General features: G+C 37.4%; 2 protein-coding genes across 2 annotated transcripts; one reads left to right on the top strand and one right to left on the bottom strand.

Moving 5' to 3' along the window:
• Positions 1–2,459: 2,459 nt before the first annotated feature.
• Positions 2,460–5,360, top strand: LOC129746613 (N-acetyltransferase eco-like). Its single transcript, XM_055740357.1, has 4 exons — positions 2,460–3,634; positions 3,727–4,155; positions 4,210–4,837; positions 4,905–5,360. Exons 2-4 carry the CDS (start codon positions 3,849–3,851, stop codon positions 5,104–5,106), a joined length of 1,137 nt encoding a protein of 378 aa, XP_055596332.1. The 5' UTR covers positions 2,460–3,634; positions 3,727–3,848; the 3' UTR covers positions 5,107–5,360.
• Positions 5,361–5,362: 2 nt separating this feature from the next.
• LOC129746612 (dynein regulatory complex protein 11) lies at positions 5,363–13,264 on the bottom strand. Its single transcript, XM_055740355.1, has 5 exons — positions 12,411–13,264; positions 11,605–12,350; positions 10,458–11,550; positions 5,597–5,681; positions 5,363–5,530 (listed from the first exon to the last, which is right to left on the bottom strand). The coding sequence occupies exons 1-5, from the start codon at positions 13,226–13,228 to the stop codon at positions 5,414–5,416; spliced, it is 2,859 nt and encodes a 952-aa protein (XP_055596330.1). The 5' UTR covers positions 13,229–13,264; the 3' UTR covers positions 5,363–5,413.
• Between the last annotated feature and the right edge of the window lie 2,814 nt (positions 13,265–16,078).

Below are 16,078 nucleotides of genomic sequence, written 5' to 3'. Positions count from 1 at the left end.
AAAAGTTGAACTTCGTGTTGGGGCGTGATTGTTAAGTGGGTAGAGTTATGAATGGTGTGCATTCGTCACTCACACAAGGTTGCCCAAAAAAAAATCTGTGTTTTTTCGAAAAAAAATTGTGATATTCTGTGATTTTACCTTTCTGTGATAAAACAGCATAAATTTCTTTGAAAATTCATGAAGAAATGAGTTTTTTCACATTTCACTTGAGAAAAATCAATTAACATTACCAATCTTAGCATGATTTTCCAATACAAAATTAGAAGTCCAAAATTTAAGTTGACATAAAATTTATAATTTGGCAAATACGTACACAATTTAACAAAACATTGAAATCTCTGAATATTTTCAAAATTCTGTTTTCTGTGATTAAAATTTGCTCAAAATTCTTGAAATTAAATATTTTTCTGTTATTTCGGCAACCTTGCACTCACAGCGAAATCGCCTGTAGACGGTGTTGACTGATAAAGATCGGAAACAGTTTGTTGATAGAGCCCGCAATTTTGTTTCTTAGGTGACTTGCAAGTCTGAACAGGATTCATAGCACACCAGACAGCATTTAGTTCACGGCATCAGCTTGTCCAATCCGTTGATCCATTACGCGATTCAATCTTTTTTCCGCTCTTCACAGGTCATATACCTGTACTTTTGTTCAAGAACTGTTTTGTACAAATCAGGACATAATTCTGTATCCAAATGCTCGTATTTTACTCGTATTTGGCCCGCAAATGCCCGCACCTTGACCTTATCCCCGGCCATAACCTGCACAACCTGTGAATCAACCGTTTTTTGCATATAAACCCATACTTTCTTTAGTTCCTCGACTGTCTTCATTACCTTAGGTTGTTTAAGAAGGTACTGCTTCATAATCGCCCAGTACTTCTCGATGGGGCGGAGCTCCGGAGTGTTGGGAGGGTTGAAGATTTTCGGCACAAAATCGACCTTATTGTCCGCATACCACTTCAGCACGTTCTTGGAGTAGTGTCATGAGGCCAAATCCGGCCAGAAGATTGTTGGGACGTTGTGGGCCTCCAGGAGAGGAAGCAGCCGCTTCTGGAGGCACTCTTTCATGTACAAGTGTCTGTTCACGGAGAATAAAGTATAGTTTTTCCAACTATATTCCGCCTATATTGAACTATATTTCTGATTAATTCTCGGCTAACTATAAATATTAAACTTTGAACTATATATATAATAGATGATCTGGTTGATTTTTTGCATTCAACTATACATATGATAGATTCAATTATAGCCGTATGATTGATTTTGTGCTTTCAACTATACATATGATAAATTCAACTATAATCATATGATTGATTCTATGCACTTAACGATAAGTATAGTAGATTCAACTATACTAATATAATTGATTCAATCATAAATATTATAGATTCAACTATATCTATATGATTGATTTTTTGTATTCAACTATATGTATATTATAAGGATTACTATAATACAGTTGGCTTTAAGTTGTTTTCTGTCGCTACATCAAAATTAATTTTATTTACCTAGTTATTTTTAAATTTATTTTAAATCACTCATTCGTCATGACCTGACCTTAGATTTGCGGATGATTTCCAGCAAAAAAATCTTATCTATCACTGATTTAATAAAAATGGGACAAGACTCACGGAGTTATTTTGGCTTCCGGCAGACGGTGACTAAAATCTTCCACCATCTCATCTTCTCGGAACCGGTCCCCACCGCCATCAAATGAGATGCACATCCAACAGATGAACCGGGTTGTCTTTACCCTGTCCGAGGATCCCGGCGACGGTAAACAAGAAAACTAAATTATGTTAAATTGTGGTGCTTCATTATAAAGCAAATAAATTTAAAAATCTCACCCGTCGTGCTACTCAGGACACACTACTTGCCGTAGTTGGTGCGACAACCAGCGCCTTCGCTCCCTGGTGGCCAACGAGGACCATTTCGAGCCGGACAACGACAATCGGTGCCACCCAACCGGAATGTCCAACAATTCCTCCACCGGCATCGATTCCTTCGTTTTGATTTGAGCTGTTGCCGCATCTGGATTGAATTCACCTAAAGGGAGGAAAAAATTTGCCACAAGTTTATTTAAAAAAAAGCAAATGTATGCATCTTTGCTAATTACCTTTTGTTTTTGCCATTGGTAAACACCCAGCCACCTGCTGCTGAAAGCACTCTGACTTCACTTATGTAAATATATTTTTATTCAAGTATCACACAATCAATCATTATAATATAATTTTATTTACTATATTTATAGTTCAAAACCTAGAATCAATCATACATTTGTAGTTGAATCTATCATAGTGACAATTGAATCATTTATACCACTACAGTTGAATCTATCATATTTACAATTGAATCAATTATACCACTACAGTTGAATCTATTTTATTTATAGTTGAATGCCTAAAATCAATCATACAATTGTAGTTGAATCAATCATATCTACAGTTGAATCAATTATACAATTACAATTGAATCAATTATACCATTACAATTGAATCTATTATATTCAAAGTTGATTGCATAAGGTCAATCAGCAGTTTGTAGTTGAATCTATTGTATTTATAGTTGAATGCATAAAATAAATCATACAGTTGAATGTATTATATTGATAGTTGATTGCGTGAGGGTAATTAGAAGTTTGTAGTTGAATCTATTATATAAGAAGTTGAATGCGAAAAAATCAACTGCATTTTGATTATTGGTATAACAAGCTGAAATAATTGGAACAACTAACTGTCGTCTTTTTTCTCCGTGTTATTCATCGTGTCCTGGGTCACGAAAGGTGCACTCCGCTTCCCGCACGTGCAGATGGCTTGCCAAACCAGGAATTTCTTCGCAAATTGGGACATCTTCTGAGTGCGGACATGCTTCGGACACGCTGAACTTATCCTTGGCCGTGAAAAACTTGCCGGGGATCTGTTTAAAGTCGGCCTTCACATATGTTTCGTCGTCCATGATGCAGCATTCAACTTTACTTTACTTTATCCTTCACTTCTGGGCTTCCGATCGGTGGTCAATCGTTCCTCGAACCTCTTAATCACTCGCGACACCGTAGAATTCGCGATTCCCAACGTTTTAGCGATGGAACGATGCGAGAGATCCTTGTTCTCGTGATGAATGCGCAAGATTTTATCTCGTACGAGCTGTTCTTTCGACTCCATTTCCGCGAGTTTTATCACAGGACCTTGAAACTTGCAGGATGTAAACAATGCACTATGAACTAAATCCACCCAAATTTTCATCAATTCTACTCAAAGGTTAAAAAGTTATAGCAATTTCATGGTGTGGCAATTTCATCGTGGACCCCCTTTATGATATCTGACTGTAAATTATGAATCTGAATCGGAATGCTTATTTTGAAATCTGAACCGAAACTCCTAGACTGAATCTCGAATTCTGAATCTGCATTTAATTTGTGAACCTGAAATCTACATTTATAGGTAATTTGCAATCTGAATACTGTATTAATTTATTTAAAACTTCAACCTGAGACTAAATGTTCAGTTTTTATCTAAAAATTTTAACACGTAGTATTATAGATCTATTTAATTATGTTGATATTAAAATAACTTTCGTAATTTTGTATTATTTTGTAATATTGCATGACCCGTAGTGTTTTGTGACCAATTTGGTAGGTATAACATACAATTTATTATTAGATACATTAAATCTTCTATATTATCGCTTGACCTTTTGACCTTTCAATACTCCCTTCCATTGAAGATTTTGATTTCGAATCCGAACGACTGGAGGTTGATGATATCATAAGCAAACTATGCCCACCAAGTCAATCAGAATCGTCGAGCTGCTGGCCGAGCAGCAGCCTTCCCCAGAGCCTTCCGCAAATGAACCTGCTAACGATGATGGAACAGGAGGACCCAATAGTTCCACCGGAACAAGCCGCTCCGGAGCCGGAACAATCGAGAACGGTCGAGATTGAGATTATCAACGCCGAAGGGATGGCCGGGGAGGTGAGCAACGATGAACCGATACCACTGCAAGCAAACGTGATCTACGTGGATCGATTATCACCGTTGCTCAATTGCGGTGCAAGTTCTAGTGCTTCAAGCGAAAGTGTTTCCCGGGAGCAGCTTATCGGAGGTGTTAACCAACAGTCCTCTGAGGGTCAAATGGGTAGCATTATCGAAAACGGTGAATATTAAGAATGTAACGAAAGATTGTATTAATTAAGATCTATGATTTCAGGTCAAGTTCAAGAAGACCCCGCGCAGAAGATGTTCCCAATTTTCTACAAAGATCATCAACGCACGATAGCTGATGCAGCCCAGGAATTAAGTTTCCACGGATTGTTTGATCCTGCGAGACGGAGGGTCAAAAATCGCCTTAAAGCTTCATCCTGGAGGCCGAACGGATCCAACCAATACCAGATCGATGCAGGTCAGAAGGAGTATGGTGCAGTTCAATGTCCACAGTGCGATCTGATGTATACAGTGCATGAACCAGAAGAAGAATTGATCCATCAAAACTATCACCAGTCGTTGCATCTTCTGAAATTTGCCGGCTGGACCCAGGAACCTGTAGTGGCCACTGTTCCCGAATGGGACGTCAGTGGTAGAATTTTAGCGGTGACGATGGCCGAAACACGACAAAAACTGCAGAAGATCCAGGAAATTTTGAGCGTTGTAGATCGAGAGCTGGGATATGTCGAACCAACTCAACTGGTGATGGGCTCCGTAGTTTATCTGGCCGTTGCCAGGTCCATTGTGCTGGGGATTTGTGTAATACAGCCATTGCAACAGGCCAATCGTTTACTCACGATCGAGGGCATTGAAGGATCGATCGATTGCTGCACCATGGAAACCTACCCCACCAAGTAAGATGTCTTTCTTGTGTTTTACAAATCTCGTCCAGTAAATTCTATTTTCTTTTACTCCTTGCAGATGTGGCGTATCCAGGATATGGGTGTCACCCAACTACCGGGGTCACGGAATAGCCCGAACGCTGCTGACTGTGATGAAATCGCACTACATTTTTGGGTATCCGCTAAGCTACGACGAGATCGCGTTCAGTGCTCCAACCGAGGCTGGCAAGCGGCTGGCGGAATCTGTTACCGGGCGCAAAGATTTTCTTATTTACATGTAGTAGGAGGACGATTCCGATGACGCACCCTTCATTGGGTTGTTATATTCCTCTTCTTCTCTGTAAATTTTGTTTTTTTTTTTTAATTCGTTGTTCAACTGGTCGCGTGTTATCTTTTCTATGTATTTTGTTACAAGCTGTCGGAATTTGACCATTACAAAACGCTTTTTTTTCTTCTTCATTTGCAATCTTTCCTAGTGTCTAAATTTATTTTGGTTGCCATACATTGATAAACGAATGTACAATAATAGACTTTCAGTCATTTTTGAAGAAAAAATATCTTTTTTTTTTATTAAATCCGAAAACTCAACTATTTCTTTTTCCCCTTCACTTTCAATTTTGCTTCCTCTCGGGCTTTGATCATTTTGGCGCGTTTCTTTTCCAAGGCGTCTACTTTGCGGTAGAATTTTAAATATTTATCGTATTCCTGAAAAAAAAAGTTGTAGAAATGATCAATTCAAAGTTTAAGGGTTCTTCAACAGTATTGACAAACCTTATCAGTGATGGGATATTCGGCTGGGTTTTTGTTCAAAAAGTAATCGAGCAGCTCATTGGCAGTTATAGGGTGCCGTGATAAACTGAAATTAGAAATACGTTTAAGAGTCAGTGATACAATCGTTACGACTATTGAGGTTTCTAGTAGATTGAATACAAAAAAAACTTTTGACACAAACGACAACTCATTACATTTACGAAATCAGAGGTTTTTCCCATTATTTCTTCTTTAGGTATCTTGTGAATAAAAAACACTTTGTCTAAATAAATCATTCGACAGATGATTTGAGAAACACTATTTTCTAGTGCCACAAGGCAGCAGTTTGGGACTCCTTTTGTTCAACTTGTCTGTAAATAGTTTACACAAACTGAGGGTTTAGTCCGTCCCTGAAATTTTTACCCTTTACAGTCCCTGGAGTGGCAATTTGACACTCCATACTAGTTTTGGTACTCCGTAATGTAACTCAAATATGTTTCCCAGACATTAATCAGCTACCACACTTCAATTTTTTTCAATGACTGTCCGCCAACTGCATCGTTAATAAAAGTTGCGAATGACATACAGATGTTAAAACGACTTTAATCAGTTTTCCGTTATTTAAAGTTCAAATTGAAAAAAAAACGAAAATAAATGCTTCGGAAAAACTGTAGTTCAGCTACAGAATGCCCAAATAAAATTTCACTCAGTGTTCAAGAAAGCTGAAGTTAGAAGCTATACGCTGCATATAAGGACTTAATTTTTGATTTTTTTTTATTAAGATCATGACATCAAAAAATGTAAAAAAGTGGTGTGAAAACCGTACTTTTCAATCAATAAACTGAATTTTTGACGAATTTTCAAAGGTAGCTGTTTTAGAAGCCTTTGTCAATTTGCAATTTCTCAGATTTTCTTGCACTAAAATTCAACTTTGCACCTAATTTTGAGTACATTAACTCAAGATTTCCGCAATAAATTTATATTCAACACAAGCCAATTTCATACCGATTCTACTGGTTTAATTACATAAGCGTTGCAACTTGCAATACTTTACAAAAATATGATAAAAATAAAACTAAAAGCAAATCCAGAAGATTTACGCGGACGCAAATTTTTAAATTGTTTATAGTTTTTGATAATTTTGCTGTAAATGGTCAAAAATACATCTTTTCGGCCATGTAAAAATATGTGAGGCTCCAATGAAAATTTTGACCTCAATCCCGGATTTTCCAGTAGTAAAAATTTACTTAATAAAAGACATCCAAGTTTGGCTTTGCTTTGCTTATCCGTGATAGTCGGGGAGAAGGGCCACCTCGGATTAGTGAAACCTCGAAAAACTTGTCCAAAAATTTTCGTTTTGTTCGCAAAAAAATAGTAAATAAAGAAAAAAATACGTTTTACATTTTTTGAAGGCAATAGTAAACTCAGATTTTTTCCAGACCCTTTTCTAAAATGTTCAAAAAGTTATATTTTTGTTCTGAATTGATCGTAATCATTGCACGCAGAGAAAACGAGGCTTTTGAACCAGAACAAAAATGATTTTGTTTCAAAACATTCATTTTTTTGAATCTAACTCCTGTTTTATTTGAACCAAAAACTTTTGTTTTTGATTCAAAAAAATATTTTTTGAAACAAAGAATTAACTCTTTGAACTAAATATTTTTGGATTTTGAATTTAAGCAAATACTTTGATTCTAAATAAATGTTAATTGAGCTTATTTCTTTTAAAACAAAGTCAACTTTTTTTTTTAACCAAAGGAAAATGTTTTTAACTTGAAGAAATGATTCCTTTAAATAAAAACTTCAGCCTTAGATTCAAAAGATATTTTGATTTGCCTTGCAAGAAGAATACAAAACCGAAAAATCGAATCAAGTTGGGCCGGTCGTGTGAAAATGTTTAGGTCAGAGTTAGCTATATTAGAAGGATTCAGGATGAAGTATGGTAAGTATGTTAATTAAAGAGTGAATATCGAAGATTTTCTATAAGTGATTGCGTTTTTACAGAACCAGAGCCGAAGGATGGTTTCCGTGGATGCCTTAACCGAGATGAAAGCTGCGCACGATGACACCGCTCCAAATCCAGCGGACAGGTCGACAAAAATTTGGACCGGATCGATTTTAGTGAACTAGTTTGTGACCAAGTGTTTCATCTGTTGTAAATAAAAATAAATTTAACATATAAATTTCTTTCTTTTTATTTTTTGAAATTCCTAATAGGAATTTCAAACAACAGGAAATATGTCCTCTAATTGGAATGAATGGAAAATGGTTCAATGAACCAATCTTTTTAAATCTAAATCTAAATAGCATTATGGCGAACGAAAACAACTTTGTATCAAATGAAACTGTTTTTTGTTTCAAAGTATTAAGATTTTGATTCAAAGATTTTTCAAAAGAAAAATTCTTTGAAACAAAGGAAAATGCTTTTGAACCAAAACAATTTTTATTTGTCCCAAAACCAAAGGAAAAAATCCTATGTTTTTGCGGCACTTTCCTTTGAAATAAAAAACCTTTTCGCTGCGTGTGCTTATTACTAAATTACTAATATTAATCCAATAAAACTGGAACAAATATCAAATTTCTTCTTTTATAAACCCCCCCCCCCCCTCCCCTTCCTTCGAAATTTCCAAAAACCCGAAGGGGAGAATTAAATAAAGATTGAAAGTATTTTATTTTAATTTCGTGAAAAATTCAAATATTCTAAACATTCAAAGACCACAAAACAAATTTTGGAAGATGGGAGTTATTTCACCTTTTGGATTTTATTGAATTTTTCAATAAAAAATTACTTGATTTATAGGTTTTGTGCAATGATATAGTATGCAATTTAGTTGCATACAAGCTTTCGTGCAATTTATTTGTTTTTGCATAACTTTTTATTTACCCCCCCTCGCGATTTTCTGACTACGAGTGACAAAGGAAGGATTTGTCTGGTAAACAGGATCTAAAAATTTATTATCTCTTGAATTTAAAAAAATATCGCCTTTAAGTATGCAATAACAACATGTTTTAGAAAAAACTTTTTGTCTTTTTGCACTTTAAACTGTAAAATAAGAACTAACACAACCAAAATACACCAAGGTTTTTTACACGGTTTTTTTACGCGTTTTTTTTACACGGTTTTTTTTTACAAGGTTTTCGGGAATTAACACGGTTTTTGAGAGAAAATAATTTAATTCCTTTTCAAAGGAAAACACTTAGAATCTTTTTGAAGATGGGAAAATCTTAGCTCTGAGACTAAGAACATGATACATGAGATCTGAGACCTGGGACCTGAGACCTGGGACCTGAGACCTGAGACTTGAGACCTGAGACATGAAACATGAGACTTTAGACTTGAGAAATGGGACATGAGACATGAGGCATAAGACATAAGACTTAAGGTGGGGTCGCAAGTTGAAATCGGAGCTAAACTAATTTTTCGCGGTAATAACACAAGTAGCTTGTCTCAGGTCTAATATCTCATGTCTCAGGTCTAATCTCTCATGGCTCTTGTCTCATGCCTCAGGTCTCATGTCTCAGGTCTCAGGTCTCAGGTGTCATGTCTTAAGTCTCATGTCTCACGACGTCTCATGTACCATGTCTTTGGTCTCATTCTTCAGGCCTCAGGTCTCATGTCTCTAGTCTACATTCTCAAGTCTCAGGTCTCAAGTCTCAAGTCTCAGGTCTCAGGTCTTAAGTGTCAAAACTTCAGAGCTGCAGAATTTGAATGGTTTTTTTTACACGGTTTTCGGGAATTAGCACGGTTTTTTTACAGGGTTTTCGGGAATTAACACGTTTTTTTGCACGGTTTTTTTACGCGGTACGTATATCTGTGTAAAAAAAACCTTACTGTAGTCAATTGACATTCTATCTTGGGATTATGTTTGATTTGTTTTGCTTGTTTATTTGTGAGGTGTAAGCCTGGGGGAGGAAGACTGAAATTTTCTGCATCGTTTTTTTACTGTTCGGCAAAAAGCCAGCAATTGTTGAAAAGATTTGTATTCGTTAAAATTTTAACTTTAGATGATCAGTTTCGTGTTGCGAGTCATGTAACTCAGTTATTTGGGTGCTAAATTTAGATTTAGCTAAATTTTTAGAACAACAATTAATCAAACCATTTTTATTTATCAGCTTCAAAACTTTGACGAAATTTGAGCGACTTAATACGATATATCATACAAGAATTTTCCAGAGCAAAACAAAACCTAATTAAATCATTGTTTTATGCAAATCAAGTGCTTTTCAGCATCAAACAAGTTCTATTAAAAATCACTAAGTAAGAAAGTAAAATTTTGAACCTCCTGGTTCGGCACTGGTCGGTAGATTGATGAGAGAAATTTGACGTTTGAAAGATTTTTTTCTTTTTTTATTTAGTCTTCCTCCCCCAGGTGTAAGAGCACCAGTACCGGTAGGTGCTATCCCAGGTGTTAACCCGGGACAAATTTTCGGTCTTATTTTAGCTTTAGCAGCTTATTTGCGCACCGGTAAGTGCTAAACTGGTTTCCATTTTTGCCACTGGTGACGCATCGATAGGTGTTGTTGTTGTTTGTTGCTATTTTCTCTTCTAAATTTTCCCTAGACACTTTAGCACCTGTCAAATCAGGAGCTGGTCGGTATTCATATTTGACTCCTGGCTCGCTTTTTTAACACCCAGGAGCAAAATAACACCTGGTTTGAAACCTTGCGGTGCGCCGTCGAAGTGTCAAAATGGAGTGTTATTATAGCTTTGACACCTGACCGCTGCTGATACTCTAAGCAGCAGATTTGCTAAACCAAGGACAGAAAAAGATACACCACGTGCTCAATTCAGATAAACTTCAACACAACGTGATACATACACCACATGTAAAAACAACAGACAATAATGTAAATATGTAATCAATTATCAACATGTGCTCACCTCATGCGTCTGCGAATATTCAAAACTCGGTTGACGCAGTCGAGAATCTGCTTCGGCGCAATCCCTTTGGTGACCAAAGACAGGGCAGACAGGTCAAAGTCCTTCGGAATGCCAACCTTACGATTCAGGGCATAACGCCACAGCAGCTGGGTGGTGCCGTATTCCGTTTTCGGTAGGATCAGAAATTTTTCGAAACACTTTTTCAATTTAGGAACTTTGCTGTTCCACGGCTGGCTGGACGTTCCAACGATCAGTATCTTCTCCGTCTTCTTAATCGGTTTGATGAGCCTTTTGAACAGATCCTTGCTCAGTTTGGTGGGATCAAGTTCTTTCTCATCGGGGGGAACTTTTTTGTAGAATATCTGATGAGCTTCCTTGATGAAAATAACTGCCGGTTGGAGGATACGTGCCATTTTCAGAATTTTGTGCATCAGGAGAGGTAATTCTGCAGCCGGAATCGGAGCAGCTGTAGTTGCGTCTAGCTTGAACAAAACGGAATCCGTCTCGCTACAGATTGCTTCCATAAGCATGGTTTTACCATACCCTGGAGCGCCCACTAGACAGAAAGATTTCGGTCTGGGCAGGTCAACAGGACCCATTCCGAACAACCATGACCTTAAAATATTTCGGACCTCGCCCATACCCGGTGCCGGATCTTGCTCCAAATAATTCCGCTTTTCATAAGAAGCATAGTTAAAATCTCCGATAAAATCATCAATTTTACGTTTTTTGTAAGTTCTTAAAATGTTCAGTTCTATCAGCTCCTCATACAGAGAGTCAATAGTCCTATCACCGGTTAAATCAACAGGTTCCTTCTTTTTCTTACCCTTGCCTTTACCTTTACCTTTGCCTTTCTTTTGCTTCTTCGGTTTTGGTGCTTTGTATTTCTTCTTGTTATCTTTACAAAGAGCCTTCTGCAGCAGTTCTCGTTCACCACGAAGCACTTCATCTACCAATGGCCTCAGCTCCTGATGCACTTCGGCAAATTTTTCCAATGTAATCCACTCCATGATGGGAAGCTCATCTCGGTTCCCCAGCTCGTCAATAAAATACCAATCCTTTTTATAGCGAGCGATCGTTTCTTCCAAAGTAACTGAGGAGTAAAAATTATTTCAATATATAAAAAAAAGATAATATAAAAGTTTACTGTAAGCGTTTGTAGCAAATTCGGGCTTCCGGAAGTCATATGACTTTCCTTCGCGTTTTTCGCGTTCTTTCTCTTCCCGCCTTAGTTCCCTCAAACGTTCCTTCTCTTCTTTCTTTTTCTCCTTTTCCAGTTCTTTGGCTTTTTTCTTAGCTTCGGCTTCCTTGCGCTTCTGGTCGGCAGTTTTCAACTTTTCCAACGCTTTCTTTCTTTCGGATTCCAAATACTCATCCGGGGTCATTGTTTCTCCTTTGACCACCAGCAGCGTCCCACCTTCCCATTCTTCTGGATATCGATCGAAAGCGCCCGCTATTTGGTAGAACTCTGTGAACCACGCACGAATGTGGTCCGAAATGTCTTCCATAATCCAGGGTGATTTCTGTTGCAGAATTCGGGCCCTCTCGTCTACGATCGCCTGCAGAAATGCCTCATCGAATTCAGGTTTTCGTTTCCGTCTCTCTATTTCCGCTTTCTCGATGCGTTCCATTAGATTCGGACCGCGTTCCATCGGATCCATTAGACCCAGAAATAACGATTTCTCATAGCGAATACGAATTTTCTCTTTTCTTTCCCTATAACTCTTCCAATAGCGCTGAATTTTCCTAGCCATCCTGTTCCGGATAATACTTTGAACAAGCTCTTCAATTTCCTCTTCATTGACAGATGCCGTTTCTTCTTCCGATTCCAAAACTTTGGGCATTATCTGTTCCAGTTTCCACTGGGCAACTGATATGGCTCTTGATTTTCGGCTATAATTGAAGATAAGGTTCAATCGAGAGAGTTTTTTGGCCATGTTGAAGTGCACTTACCCCGGAGCGGCTGGATCAACCCAGCCAGGCGGAGCGTAGTAGGGAAACTCAACGACATCTTTCTTCTTCAACCGATAGTCCCACGTGAAGACGGTACGCTTGATAGGAATAAGCATGTACTGATCCGGTCGATGGAAGAACTCATAATCGATATCTAGCAATTCGTCTTCCCTCGGCTTAGGGTAGAACTGTTTCGGATGAAATTCAAAGTAAAACTTCATAAGGCGCGCTTGTCGAGCTTTTTCATGGGCCAACACCATATTTAAGGCGGCGACACGTTTCTCTTTAACACGATCTCGTTTGATGTAAGGTCTCCGAGGGTCCGGAGGTGGTTCATCATCGGCGCTTTCTTCGCTGGAGCTGATTTCCGTATCAGTATCACTTGAAACCGGTTCAAGCGAGTGGCTACTGATCATGGAAAGATGCTCAGAAGATCTTTCGAATGGGAAGAAACACGGTCGCACTACCTGAATATCTTCCGGAATAAGATGTCTTTCCCGAAGAGTGCCATCGAGATAGGTGAACTCACTGAGCTCCATTTGCTTGATCTTGTTCAGCAACTCCAACATTCTTCGGTTGGCTGCCGCGGTCAACTTTTCGACCACCTCTCGTTTTTGCACCTGCAGAATCTGATCGTAGCAGCGGTTCAACATAATACACAAGGGAACATAGCGAGTGTACAGCTCCGACATTATTTCATGCACCAGTTGCGTTTCCTTAGTCGGTTCGAAACGCTGAACAAGCTGCTCCTGAAGGAGGACATCTTGCAGCTCCTTTTGAGTGGCTACCCAGAACTTGGCTATCGTATCTTGAGCCATGATAAACCTTCAACAGTTAACAGAAGACAGATGTGTTGTTGATCAACATATTTTCAATGTTTCAGCGTTGCTAACTTTGATCCAAGGATTTGTTTTATATAATCATGCGAGACCATTGGGGTAAAAAATGCTTGGTGCATCGAATTTTGAAAATGGATCAAGAACGTTCAGAAGTGGCCGGAAAAACTGACTTAAAAATGCAACTCCTTCTGGACGTTTTTTGACTTGAAGGTGGTGATGTTGCCGCTGGTGGTGGTGATAATGGTACTATCAATGACTTATAAAACGTCGGAATATAATGTCATCTCGTAAAAAAAATTGACCAAAAATCGACTTTCTGGGGCCCGTTTTTCAGAAATTCGGTCGAATTTGCACGGATTTTTCTTGGGCTATTGAAGCTGTAATTTTAAGTCAAAGTAACAGCCAGAACCGGATTTATCTTACCTTTACCTTATTCATGTTAGATCTGGATTTGAAGTAAATTTCTATTGCAAAATGTTTTCACATCACTAGATTTGGTGATATTTCGTTTAATTTTTTTTTTTCTTTTTTAAGCCGCCGATGACCGTGGTCTAGAGGATAGCGTTTAAGTGTTCTAAGCCAGAAGTCATGAGATCGAATCTCAGTCATGGCATACAAAAGCGCTTTTTTAATCCGTTTTTATTGCTTTGAATTCTGATTTGCTTTAATCTTTATTGTTACAGTTGCGTTCAAAAAAGAATGAAATCATGTGAAGCTGCGCACCCACTTCCAACTTTGACAAGCTGCCATTTCTCTCTCGGTTTATATTTTTTCATGAAAATTTCACACATTCTAGTTCCACTATCCAACTAACACTCCACAAAATTTGAAGTCTAAACAATGACGGGGAACAAAAATACAGCTATTCCCGTTAAAAAGGGAAATTTAGAACTGCTTCACTAAATTTGCTGTATCTTTGACAATTTTCATTGAAAAATCTTGAAATTTGGTCCAAATATGTAAAAATGTTTGATCTAATACCAGGCCAAGTTTCGTCAAAATCAATGAACGTGATCAAAAATGGTGCCGGATTGAAAATGAGGTTCATTATCGCCCAGCAGACGATTTCATTCTTTTTTGGACGGATGTTTGTATGGAAAACATCGTAATCCATGTATTCTTGGTTTTTTCTTTAACAAAACAAAAATTGATCACAAAGAATGTTGTAAATAGCCAAAAACATCATTCGTACTTTGTTTCGAAAGAGAAAATGTTCCAACAGGGTTCAAAATAAAAAGAACAGAGTTTCAGTAATGACCTGCTAATTATACCGACAAATAAATTTGATCCACAATTAAAGCAAATGTTCTATTCGCTCTTTTGTTTCAATACCAGCTCTGTAGGAACAATTGCTATTTCTTAACAAAGCAAGGATGAAGTTCCTATCAATTTACAACATACTTTGTAATAAATGTTGGTTTTGTGAAAGAAAAACCAAGAATACATGGATTACGATGTTTTCCATACAAACATCCGTCCAAAAAAGAATGAAATCGTCTGCTGGGCGATAATGAACCTCATTTTCAATCCTGCACCATTTTTGATCACGTTCATCGATTTTGACGAAATTTGGCCTGGTATTAGATCAAACATTTTTACATCTTTGGACCAAATTTCAAGATTTTTCAATGAAAATTGTCAAAGATACAGCAAATTTAGTGAAGCAGTTCTAAATTTCCCTTTTTTACGGGAATAGCTGTATCTTTGTTTCCCGTCATTGTAAAGACTTCAAATTTTGTGGAGTGTTAGTTGGATAGTGGAACTAGATTGTGTGAAATTTTCATGAACAAATATAAACCGAGAGAGAAATGGCAGCTTGTTAAAGGTGGAAATGGGTGCGAAGCTTCACGCGATTTCATTCTTTTTTGAACGCAACTGTATTTATATTTGATTCTATTTCCAGCAATTTTAAACTTACTTGAAAAATTTTCCTGCATATAGAGTTGAACTTGAACCTGCGGGATGAAAGCTGAGCACCTTACCTTTGTACCATGGCTGTTTCTTATTTAATGGTATTTGAAACATCTATTTGAAATAATTTACGGGTTATCCTTTTAAAAGTAGGCGGAATGAAAAATGATGAACAACCAGAAGTTGTAAACAAGAGCCGCCCTTACGAAAAAAATATCCTTGCCTTCAAATTTGCAAACCATGAATCGAGATCACCGTGTGAGTACCGTAAAACGGGGTAACATTGATCACCGGGCTAACTTTGATCAACATTAAATTTTTGCACATTATCATCAATAGCTCAGTCTATAACTTGTAAAACCCGTCTAAAATAGAGACTGACCAATGTTACCCCAAAACATCAGATTCAAAACAGAGACGAAATCGATTTTTAAATAAAATTGAAAGTAGTCTAATAAAATTCTGCAACCATGTTTTTCGTTCATAGGCGTCCAGTACTGGTTTTAAAAATATTAAACATGCCACATTCCCCTTAACAGAAAAAATGTAACGAAAAATATTGAAAAAAGTGAACCCGCAAAATTTGCAATTAAACGTTAGTTCGCGAACTGAATGTTAGTTTTTTGTGATATTTGTATCTCATTGTATAACGTTTATTTGCAGTTCAAAAATGGAATATACCTGAAAATGAGGGCCGTCAACATGCCGCTGCAATTTCCGTTACAATCCAATTTCGAAGAGCTGCAGAAACAGATTCAATAGGAGGAAGTGAGGAAGTTAAAATTTGTTTCTTGTTTTTTATGTTTTTAAACAGAAAATATCTGTACATTTTAGATTGGCTGAAACCAGAAAACAAAACTTAAGAAAATTATCAGAAATGCACGCTTTTACGGGAAATATTCGAATTCAGCCCACATT

The sequence above is a fragment of the Uranotaenia lowii genome, chromosome 2 (assembly GCF_029784155.1).
Source record: "Uranotaenia lowii strain MFRU-FL chromosome 2, ASM2978415v1, whole genome shotgun sequence".
In the NCBI taxonomy this organism is placed as follows: Eukaryota; Metazoa; Arthropoda; class Insecta; order Diptera; family Culicidae; genus Uranotaenia; species Uranotaenia lowii.
Note: the sequence above shows the minus strand (reverse complement) of the source record. Positions and strands in the feature narration are given on the sequence as shown.